Raw genomic sequence first — 12356 nt, forward strand, 5'->3', positions numbered from 1 at the left:
GCTCTATGCGTCTAAATGGTCTGTTTTTTCTGGCTGGTGCACGTCTCGCGGCGTGTCACCCCCAGACTGCGGAGTGACAGAGGTTTTGTCCTTCTTACAAGAGATGTTGGATAGCGGGAGATCCCCTTCCACACTCAAGGTATATGTGGCGGCTATAGCGGCTTTTTCTGAAACCGCACACGGCCAGTCCATAGGAAGGAACGATTTAGTCATTCGGTTCCTTAAAGGAGCTAGGAGACTTAATCCACCCAGACCTCCCACAGTTCCCATTTGGGACCTTTCCACGGTGCTGGACGCCATGAAGGGTCCTCCTTTCGAGCCTCTTCAGGAGATTGATATGAAACACTTGTCGCTCAAGACGGTGTTTCTCCTGGCTCTCGCTTCAGTGAAGCGCGTTGGGGACTTACACGCGCTCTCAGTGAGCGCGTCGTGCATGGAATTTGGGCTTAATGACTCCAGAGTCGTGCTCAAACCTAAGCATGGTTACGTTCCAAAATCCCTAAACACACCGTTTAGGGCGCAGGTTATTTCCCTGTCTGCCCTTCCGGTCATCGGGGATAATATGGACGAAAACTTAATCTGCCCGGTGAGGGCATTGAGAGCTTACGTGTCGCGCTCGTCTGCTTTCAGGCAGACAGAGCAGCTTTTCGTTTCGTTTAGTGGGCGTCTCAAGGGACTGGCCACTTCGAAACAGAGCCTATCCAGATGGATAGTGGACGCTATGGCTCTAGCGTACGCATCCAAAGGCATTCAGTGCCCTTTGGGTGTTAGGGCGCACTCCACGAGAAGTATGGCTTCTTCGTGGGCTTGGTCGAGTGGGATTGCCTTACAGGATATTTGTATGGCGGCAGGCTGGGCCTCACCGTCTACATTTATCAGGTTTTATAACCTCGAGGTACCCGCCTTACAGGCCAAGATATTATCGGTTTAAATAACCGTATTTGTTAGACTGACATTTCAGTCGTCTATTATGGCATTTTTATGCTGAAACTGCTAAGCGCAGTTAATTCCGTACTGATCTGCTAAGCGCAGTTAATTCCGTACTGATCTGCTATGCGCAGTGTATTCTGTACTGATCTGCTAAGCGCAGTCAATTCTATACTGATCTGCTAAGGCAGTCATTTTTGTGAGAGATGGTGGTTAGAGCCCACCTCTTTCAGGATTCTCTGTGAGTCCTACAGGTGATTATGTACTATATGAACCCCAGCTCAGTGCTCTGGGTCTATGGTGTCGGATCACTGCACACACGGCGTCTTACAGGGTGTTCCCCAATGCGTTGCTACGACAACGCAGTACGAGAGTATCTCTCGTAAGAGAACGTACTCGGTTACTAACGTAACCTCGGTTCTCTCTAGAGAGAGGAACGAGTACTGCGTTTCCTGCCGTGTATGCGCTCTGGTTGTTTCGCTGTTAAAAATTTGAGTTCATAAGCCTGTGAGCGAAATATATAGCCCTAAGCCACGCCCGTTTCGGCGGGACGTGACGCGGGAGGGCGCGAAGCGCCCTCATTGGGTGTGACGTCACTCAAGGGCTCGCTCGATTGGCTTAAGCTTTTGCCGCACAGCAGCCAATAGGCGCGCGAGCTGTCTCGCCTAGGTCTGTATGCTGTGGCAAAGCGTTTTACATAGATACAAAATTAAGGATAATTTTTTGCTTCAGTATTCTCGTGGAAAAGGATTTTCCCCGATGCGTTGCTACGACAACGCAGTACTCGTTCCTCTCTCTAGAGAGAACCGAGGTTACGCTAGTAACCGAGTACGTTAACATTAACTAACATTTATTATTATTAGTTCATGTTTATTTCACCGTATACTAACACATATTTCACATCAGCAGTTGTATCTGTTAACACTATTTAATGCAGTATGACAACGATCAGTATTAACAAATGCTTTACAATACATATATTGCTCATAGTTAGCTAATGTTAATGAGTGAGACCTTATTGTAAAGTATTTTTCGGATTTCTGCAAATAATTATTTGTTGGATAAAATCTCTGTTCAAGTTTAAAGTTTTTTAAACCTTATTTCTAATATGAAAACTCTGGGGTAATAATCACAATTTTTCCCAGCAAATCACTTTCCCTTTAATACAGAGTTCCAGTAAAATATTATATATTACATATGGCATAGTAAGAAAAAGAGAGTGAATGGCTCTAATATGAATTTTAAGAAGGTAAATATATATATATATACAGTGGGTGTAAGTCTTAAAGGGGAAGCGGGTTGGTGGAAAAGCTGGAAAATGCTCATGCGTCACTGCTTTTTGAACAATTACTGGATTTCCAGTAATATTGTCATTTTAAAAAGAATGTTTGGCTGTTTCGAATATTGAGTATAATGAAGTATAATGAAGTCATGTTGTGTTTTTCAGCTCAGAGAAACCGTGAACCGGCAGGAAGCTCAAATCCAGATGTTACAGACGCAGGTCAGTTCAGAGCGAGTGCGGTGAGAAGTAATGTCAATGTGTGTTCCCTTTCGATCACTCTCGACTCCCTTTCGATCACTCTCGACTCCCTTTCGATCACTCTCGACTCCCTTTCGATCACTCTCGACTCCCTTTCGATCACTCTCGACTCCCTTTCGATCACTCTCGACTCCCTTTCGATCACTCTCGACTCCCTTTCGGTCGGTCACACTCGACTCCCTTTCGGTCGGTCACACTCGACTCCCTTTCGGTCGTTCACTCTCGACTCCCTTTCGGTCGTTCACTCTCGACTCCCTTTCGGTCGGTCACACTCGACTCCCTTTCGGTCGGTCTTACTCGACTCCCTTTCGGTCGTTCACTCTCGACTCCCTTTCGGTCGTTCACTCTCGACTCCCTTTCGGTCGTTCACTCTCGACTCCCTTTCGGTCGGTCACACTCGACTCCCTTTCGGTCGGTCACTCTCGACTCCCTTTCGGTCGTTCACTCTCGACTCCCTTTCGGTCGTTCACTCTCGACTCCCTTTCGGTCGTTCACTCTCGACTCCCTTTCGGTCGGTCTCACTCGACTCCCTTTCGGTCGTTCACTCTCGACTCCCTTTCGGTCGGTCCCACTCGACTCCCTTTCGGTCGGTCACACTCGACTCCCTTTCGGTCGGTCACACTCGACTCCCTTTCGGTCGGTCTCACTCGACTCCCTTTCGGTCGTTCACTCTCGACTCCCTTTCGGTCGGTCACGCTCGACTCCCTTTCGGTCGGTCACGCTCGACTCCCTTTCGGTCGGTCACTCTCGACTCCCTTTCGGTCGTTCACTCTCGACTCCCTTTCGGTCGTTCACTCTCGACTCCCTTTCGGTCGGTCACACTCGACTCCCTTTCGGTCGGTCACTCTCGACTCCCTTTCGGTCGTTCACTCTCGACTCCCTTTCGGTCGGTCACACTCGACTCCCTTTCGGTCGGTCACTCTCGACTCCCTTTCGGTCGTTCACTCTCGACTCCCTTTCGGTCGTTCACTCTCGACTCCCTTTCGGTCGTTCACTCTCGACTCCCTTTCGGTCGGTCTCACTCGACTCCCTTTCGGTCGTTCACTCTCGACTCCCTTTCGGTCGGTCCCACTCGACTCCCTTTCGGTCGGTCACACTCGACTCCCTTTCGGTCGGTCACGCTCGACTCCCTTTCGGTCGGTCTCGCTCGACTCCCTTTCGGTCGGTCACACTCGACTCCCTTTCGGTCGGTCCCACTCGACTCCCTTTCGGTCGTTCACTCTCGACTCCCTTTCGGTCGGTCCCACTCGACTCCCTTTCGGTCGGTCACACTCGACTCCCTTTCGGTCGGTCTCTCTCGACTCCCTTTCGGTCGGTCACACTCGACTCCCTTTCGGTCGGTCACACTCGACTCCCTTTTGGTCGGTCCCTTTCGGTCGGTCCCACTCGACTCCCTTTCGGTCGGTCCCACTCGACTCCCTTTCGGTCGGTCACGCTCGACTCCCTTTCGGTCGGTCACCCTCGACTCCCTTTCGGTCGGTCACGCTCGACTCCCTTTCGGTCGGTCACGCTCGACTCCCTTTCGGTCGGTCACGCTCGACTCCCTTTCGGTCGGTCACTCTCGACTCCCTTTCGGTCGTTCACTCTCGACTCCCTTTCGGTCGTTCACTCTCGACTCCCTTTCGGTCGGTCTCACTCGACTCCCTTTCGGTCGGTCACACTCGACTCCCTTTCGGTCGGTCACTCTCGACTCCCTTTCGGTCGGTCTCACTCGACTCCCTTTCGGTCGGTCACACTCGACTCCCTTTCGGTCGGTCACACTCGACTCCCTTTCGGTCGGTCACTCTCGACTCCCTTTCGGTCGGTCACGCTCGACTCCCGTTCGGTCGGTCTCTCTCGACTCCCTTTCGGTCGGTCTCACTCGACTCCCTTTCGGTCGGTCACACTCGACTCCCTTTCGGTCGGTCACTCTCAACTCCCTTTCGGTCGGTCTCACTCGACTCCCTTTCGGTCGGTCACACTCGACTCCCTTTCGGTCGGTCACTCTCGACTCCCTTTCGGTCGGTCTCACTCGACTCCCTTTCGGTCGGTCACACTCGACTCCCTTTCGGTCGGTCACACTCGACTCCCTTTCGGTCGGTCACTCTCGACTCCCTTTCGGTCGGTCACGCTCGACTCCCGTTCGGTCGGTCTCTCTCGACTCCCTTTCGGTCGGTCACACTCGACTCCCTTTCGGTCGGTCACGCTCGACTCCCTTTCGGTCGGTCACGCTCGACTCCCTTTTGGTCGGTCCCGCTCGACTCGCTTTCGGTCGGTCACTCTCGACTCCCTTTCGGTCGGTCACTCTCGACTCCTTTTCGGTCGGTCACTCTCGACTCCCTTTCGGTCGTTCTCACTCGACTCCCTTTCGGTCGGTCACACTCGACTCCCTTTCGGTCGGTCACGCTCGACTCCCTTTCGGTCGGTCACTCTCGACTCCCTTTCGGTCGGTCACTCTCGACTCCCTTTCGGTCGGTCACTCTCGACTCCCTTTCGGTCGGTCACTCTCGACTCCCTTTCGGTCGGTCACTCTCGACTCCCTTTCGGTCGGTCACTCTCGACTCCCTTTCGGTCGGTCACGCTCGACTGCGATGATTGCCCGCTAGAAAGCTTGCCTGTGACAAGATGGCCGCCGGTGATGCTGTTAGAGACCGCCGTAAGACATCTAGCCTTTATTATGTATATCTATGGCTCTAACGCAGTTCTATCTCTGGTTTCAGTTCAGCGATCAGCTGAAGGAGAACGAGAGACTGTGGAAGGCCATCCAGAGCCTCGGAGCAGACGTCAGTCAGAGCCATGAAGAAGAGTGAGAATCCCAGCTTGCCTCAGTCATTAGCTATCAGTGCCAGCGGTGAGTGTGTTAGAGCTAAAGCCAAGATTACCGAACCCAAAGACTCGATCCTGCTGCTAATGTCAAGCCAAATCTGGGATCTGGGAACAGCAGCTGTTAATCCTCAGACGATCCTCCTGGATGAGTGTAAGGACAGTGTCATAAACCGCGGGGGTTTGTACTCTGAATGCTTTTATATTGAACATTTCGTTTTCAAAGAAGCCCTTTTATGCCAAAGAGATGAAACTGTTAACTCTTTCCCCACCGGCATTTTCCATCATGGTCACGGCCCCCAAGAATATTTTGTTGTATGAATATCTGAACATGCACATTTTATTCTAGCTTCATGCATTCTTTTTTTATCAACACTTCAATGTGGGTTTCATTAAGAAAAGCAACATTTAGAACAAAAGCTGGGAAAATCAAGGTTTTGTCAAAGTTTACAATGCTTGTATTGCTTGTTTCTGCTTCTTCTTCAGCTGTGTTTTGATTGGAGATTCAGAACTCTTTCAGGTGATGCGCAATAGCGCCCCCTACTGTATAACAGTGAAAACACGGATGGCCGGGAAATTCTGTCAATGACGGGGAAAGAGTTCAACTCTATGGCCTGGTTTCACAGACCGGGTTAAGATTAAGTCAGGATTAGGCTTTAGTTTAATCAGGACATTTAAGTAGATATATTATAAACGTGCCTTAGAAATTACTGGTGTGCGTCTTGAGATCTTAAAGTCCCCCTGTGGTGAAAATCCAGCTTTTAATGTTGTTTATGTGTCTATGTGGTGTTATTAATCTGCTTTAACACACACCATGTGTAAGTTCATAAGTCGACAGCATTGCTGAGTATTTTCTGCTTAAAACTGCAGTGAACCAAAGACAGTCTCAAAAACACGGTGTGAAATCGCTGGTGTTTCTGACGTCACACACTACCTTGTAACCAATCAGATCAACGTGTGATCGTCCACCAGTGGATCTCTGAGTGAGTGAGTGGAGGCGGGGCTCATTTGCATATTCATAGAACCGCGCATACTAAATGAGGCAAGGGTGTCGAGTTACATTCAAAATATTTTAAATCATGAAGACATTTTTTTCTAGGAAAAAAAACGTTTAAATGTCATTTTAATGATCAAAGATGAGTTTTAAGGGATCTAATTGATTACCGGGGGACTTTATGAAATGCTTTTAGTTAAAACCGCTCAAACATGCATTAGTCTGAGACCAGCCTAACCCTTGTCTGTGAAACCGTGTCTCTATTTCAGTATATCAGTGTTAATGTTTTGCGGTTGCACATCTGTTATTGTGACTGAGATTTTTACAAGCAAACTTTAGTGTGTGAATGTGAAGCCAAAGCACGGTTCATCTGTGTCCCGGGACCCGAGATGTGCAACTAAAGACACGCTGTGTGCCGTAATTTCACATGATATCAGAGTCAGACTGTTGTGCATACACGTGTCAAAACTACTGAACTGTTGTATTTCTTGATCATCATTCTTTGCTTGTTCTGTGTACATTGCCACACCGCGGAGCAAGCGCATGTTGTGTGGAAGTGTATTGAGATGCGCTCCGTGTTCTCCTTCTGCATGGGACTGACAATCACGTGTCTTTGAAGCAACTGCAACCAAATATGCAAATATGTTTTTGTTCTTTGTGTGTGTGTGTGTGTATTATCTGGAGTTTGTTTTTAGATTTCAGTCTGTTTTTTCTGTACTCTGAAACTGTATCATAATTCTGGGACTTGCTCTTGAGGTGTTGTGCTTGTACACTCGTATCAGACACGGATGGATGCACATTTGTAATAAAACGGGGGAGAAGTTGAGGCAATATGTCACATTGATGTTGGAGTCATTTTTAATGTTGTATCTTTATATAATTCTTTAAATGCAGTGTTAGCCAAACCTTGCATTCATTTTTATTTTGTTTCATAATTGTTGTATATACATGTTGCTAAACAGCCTAATGTCAGTGTGTCAGAATCTGAATTATTTAGTTAGAGATTGATGCCTTTTGCAGCATTTTAAAGTGTAGAGAATGCTATACATTAGCTATGAATATTTTAATGCATTTGTTTCTTTAACAACACAGTATATATATATATATATATATATATTTGTGTTAAAGTCCCCCTGTGGTGAAAAGCCAGCTTTTAATGTTGTTTATGTGTCTATGTGGTGTTTTTAATCTGCTTTAAGACAAACCATGTGTAAATTCATAAGTCGACAGCATTGTTGAGTATTTTCTATATTAACCAATCAGATCAACGTGTGATCGTCAACCTGTGGATCTCTGAGTGAGTGAGTGAGTGGAGACGGGGCTCATATTCAGCTGCATATTCATAGAACCGTGCATACTAAATGAGGCAAGGGTGTCCAGTTACATTTAAGATATTTGCGTGAAGAATTTTTTTCAAGGAAAAAAAAAATATTTTGGTGATCAAAAATGCGTTTTAAAGGGGTGGTTGATTATGATTTGACTTTTCTAACTGTAGTTAGTGTGTAATGTTGCTGTTTGATCCTAAACAACATCTGCAAAGTTACAGCGCTCAAAGTTCAGAGCAAAGGGAGATATTTGCTTTTAAAGAAATAGTTTTTTAAGGACTACAACAAACGGCTGGTAGGAACTACACGACATTCCTCCCGTTAGTGACATCACCAACCCTAAAATGTACATAAACCCCGCCCCCTGATCTGAACACGATTTATAGATTATCATGACAGAATATGCTAATCAATGACTAGAAGATAACTACACATAATCTGCATAAATTCATCAACTAACCATTCAGAAATGTCCTGTTCTTCTACATACTCACTCATGAGTTCCTTCTGTTCAAAGCCTGATGCTCCTCCATGTATCTGGACCAACAATAGACTATCGTCCATACCTAGACAACTGCCTGCCGGTCCCACCATTCAGCGCTCTCTGATCTATCTCACTGATAGCGATCAGCAACATACGTCTAATTTAAATCTCTCGCATCATCACTTTGCACTTTTGAACTGTCGATCAATTTCGGATAAAGCCCCTTAATGAAATGATCACTGACAATAAACTTGACATTTTCCTTCTCACTGAAACTTGGCAAGTTCCTGAAGATTTTCTACAGTTAAATCTTCTTACGCCAGATGGATATAGGTATCTGTCTAGACCGCGACTCCATGGTAAAGGGGGTGGTCTTGCTATCATCCATCGTGATAACCTCCGAATCAAGCAACTTGACTTTCACGACACCAATACATTTGAGTACATGGTTTTGAAGGCTGAATCTCTCATAATTATCTTGCTCTATCGACCTCCTAAGGTCCTGTCCAACTTCTTTTCTGAACTCAGTGAACTGTTGACCCTTGCTTGCTCATTGTCATTTCCCATTTTACTGCTTGGTGACTTTAATATTCATGTTGATGCCGTTTGCTCTAACACCAACCAGTTACTTTCCATTTTTGATTGTTTTAATCTGACTCAGCATGTTAATTTTGCTACTCATACACGTGGTCATACCCTTGACTTGATCTGTACATCAAGGGCCAATATCTCTTCCATCTCTTCTACTGACACTGGTATTTCTGATCATAAATTTCTTGATTTTAGCCTCAGCCTGCCTATGCGTAAGAAATGTTTATCAACTGTTATATCCTACCGCAATCTCAAAACTGTTGATACTGCATTATTTTGTACCTCCATTGCCTCTTCTAATCTCTCTGATGTCTTTGATATTTCTTCTCCTTCCCTGATATTATCTCACTATCACTCCATAATCTCGGATATCTTAGATAAGCATGCTCCTATTCAGACCAGAAGCGTCCCTTCCGCCCATTCGTCTCCTTGGTACACTCCTGAGCTCCGTATCCTAAAGGCCACTGGTAGACGGCTTGAGCGTCATTATAGGAAAACTGGCCTGACTGTTCATCATTTAGCTTTTATTGAACATGTAAAAAATTACAAATCTGCCCTGAACTTGGCTCGTTCTAGTTTTGTATCTGCCACAATTAATAAATCAAGCAACAGACCAAAAGCATTATTTAACACAATAAATAAACTTACCAAACCTCCATCTCATGTTACTCTAGCTTCTGATGAACTTTGCACTTCATTTTTGACTCACCTGCTAGAAAAGACAAATGCCGTAAACCGGTGCCTCTCTACTGATGCTACGAATATTAAATATCTGCCGAATCAACCTGGTCAATTCCTGCCTCTCTTTTCTCTGACTACTCCTTCTTCTGTCTCTGAGTTAATCTTGAAATCCAATCCTTCATCTTGTCGTCTTGACCCTGCTCCTACTCCACTTCTGAAACTTTGCCATTCAGTTATCTCTGCACCTATCTCTCACTTCATTAATGCATCTCTTACCTCTGCTTCATTCCCTCTGTCACTCAAAACTGCTGCTGTTACCCCTGTTCTCAAGAAACCCAGCCTTGATCCCTCAGTTTTATCTAATTATCGTCCTATTTCAAATCTACCCTTCATAGCTAAATTACTAGAAAGTACTGTTGCCTCCCAGCTTCAGTCTTTTCTAGTCGAAAATAATCTTTTTGATCCGCTTCAATCCGGTTTTCGCCCTCTACATAGTACTGAAACTGCCCTAGTTAAGGTAATGAATGATCTGCTTCTCTCTGGCGACTCTGGTTCTCTGTCTATGCTCCTGCTGCTCGACCTCAGCTCTGCCTTCGATACGGTCTCCTATCAACTACTCATTTCTCGCCTTTCGGATGTGGGTATTTCCGGTGCTGCTCTTTCTTGGTTTTCTTCCTATCTCTCTGACAGACAATTCTACATTTCACTTCAGGATTTTTGCTCACCTACTGTCCCCCTGAAGCAAGGTGTCCCTCAGGGATCCGTTCTAGGGCCATTATTATTCATCATTTATATAATACCTCTTGGTCAGATCCTCCGCCACTATGGTTTTAATTATCATTTTTACGCTGATGACATTCAATTATATACTACCTGTACATCGACTCTATCTATCACAACCGACAAACTCTCTGCCTGTGTGCATGAAATAAAAGATTGGCTTCATTCAAATTTTCTCAAACTTAACATGGACAAAACTGAGATTATTTTTACCGGACCTCCGTCACTCACTAATAAAATTCCTACCAACTTCACCTGTGAGATCGCTGGCTCTCATATCAAACCATCCAGTACTGTTAAAAATCTTGGTGTAATCTTTGACTCCTCTCTATCTTTCCACTCTCACATTAATTCTATCACTAAATCGGCATTCTTTCATCTACGTCGCATCGCCCAGCTCCGTCCCTTCATCAGTATCTCAGACGCTGAAACTGTCATCCATGCATTTGTCACATCACGTCTCGATTACTGTAATGCACTTTTTATTGGCCTATCTGCTATCTCCATTTCCAAATTACAATACATTCAAAACTCTGCTGCTAGACTACTCACCCACACCAAGCGTTCTGCACATATCTCCCCAATTCTGCATGATCTTCACTGGCTTCCTGTGGCTTACCGTATCAAATTCAAAATTCTCCTTCTCACTTTTAAATCTCTTCACGGCCTGGCTCCCCCATATCTCTGTAACCTGCTCCTCCCCTACACCCCGACTCGCACCTTACGATCCTCTGACTCTAGCCTTCTCGTTGTCCCTCGGCATCGCCTCGCTTCTATGGGGGGCAGATCATTCAGTGTTGTTGCACCCAAAATGTGGAACTCTCTCCCCCGATCACTCTGTTCTGTTAACTCTATCTCTGATTTCAAATCCATGCTCAAAACATACCTTTTTACTGAATGCCATAATTCTTGATTGTTTTTTTGTTTTTGTTTATTACACTATCTGTTCAAGCTATCTGTTTGTATTTTGCTGTTTTGTATTTTGCTCCTCACCCCCCGTACCTAATTCACATTTATTGTACTTCACTCACATCTACATACTGTTGTCTTGTATGCTGTCTTAATGTCAATTGCCTATATTGTTGTTTGATTATTGTAAAGCGTCCTTGAGCCCTGGAAAGGCGCTATATAAATAAAACGTATTATTATTATTATTATTATTATTACATGTTGTCACTTCTTCTCGAGTCTCTCCATCTTTCTGACTCCGGTTTGAACATAAAAGGATAATAGTTTTAGATATTCTCAGTGTGTATGTGTGTGTGTGTGTGTGAGGTAAAAGGACACGCGCTCTTGAAGCTCCGCCCCCTGTGCCGGGAGCAGCAGCTCATTTGCATTTAAAGGGACAGACACAAAACGGTGTGTTTTTGCTCACCCTCAAAAAGTGACGATTTTATCATGATATATAACAATATCTGTGGGGTATTTTGAATTAAAACTTCACACACACACTCTGGGGACATCAGAGACTTATTTTACTTCTTGTGAAAAGGGCATTACACCACCCTTTTAAGGGATACACTTATTGAATACAGGGGGAAACAGCTGATTAGTGAGGAGAGCAATCGTGTTCATTTTCTAAAGAAAAAAACTGAACACCTTAATCACATAAGAGCCTCTAAAATATACCATCTACATACACTCAAGTCTTGCACTGGATGTGCTGGTTTCATCATGTAGTCACGATAACTACCAGCTCACTCGCATTCAGGGAAAGTAGCCTTGTGTACGAGTTTGGGCGAGTAAAAGCTAAACGCAAGATATAGTTCCTTCAATGCCCTTAGATGGCGATAGAAGTAAACTGCTGCAGGAAAAGTTGTGCCATGCAAAATGTCACGTGTTTACAAATGTATTGGAGTAAAGAGTACATTTAGACAGTAAAATTGAGTCAAGTAGAGACTAAAAGTTGCTCATATCTTTGATACTCATTCAAAATACAAAGTAGGCAAAAATATATTGAACTGCGGCGCACTGGTCAAAAAGGACTGATTTTGTTTTATTATTATTTTATTATTAAAGGAATGTAGGCTACTAGGTTGTATTTTTGTTTCTATCTATCTATCTATCTATCTATCTATCTATCTATCTATCTATCTATCTATCTATCTATCTATCTATCTATCTATCTATCTATCTATCTATCTATCTATCTATCTATCTATCTATCTATCTATCTATCTATCTATCTATCTTAGTTTTTAATATGTAATTTTAAAAAAAGATGTTGAATAA

The 12356-nt window shown here is 44.8% G+C and overlaps 1 protein-coding gene across 1 annotated transcript in view; it reads left to right on the forward strand.

The window, feature by feature from the left end:
* The window catches only part of nek9 (NIMA related kinase 9), a 60094-nt gene extending 52993 nt beyond the window's left edge, over positions 1-7101 (forward strand). The window contains exons 22-23 of the mRNA XM_079633029.1: positions 2375-2428; positions 5167-7101. Of these exons, the coding sequence (XP_079489155.1) occupies positions 2375-2428; positions 5167-5256 (144 nt within the window). The 3' untranslated portion in view covers positions 5257-7101. The remainder of the gene's footprint in view (positions 1-2374; positions 2429-5166) is intronic.
* The last annotated feature ends 5255 nt before the right edge of the window (positions 7102-12356 follow it).

The sequence above is a fragment of the Phoxinus phoxinus genome (assembly GCF_949152265.1).
Source record: "Phoxinus phoxinus genome assembly, chromosome: 13".
In the NCBI taxonomy this organism is placed as follows: domain Eukaryota; kingdom Metazoa; phylum Chordata; class Actinopteri; order Cypriniformes; family Leuciscidae; genus Phoxinus; species Phoxinus phoxinus.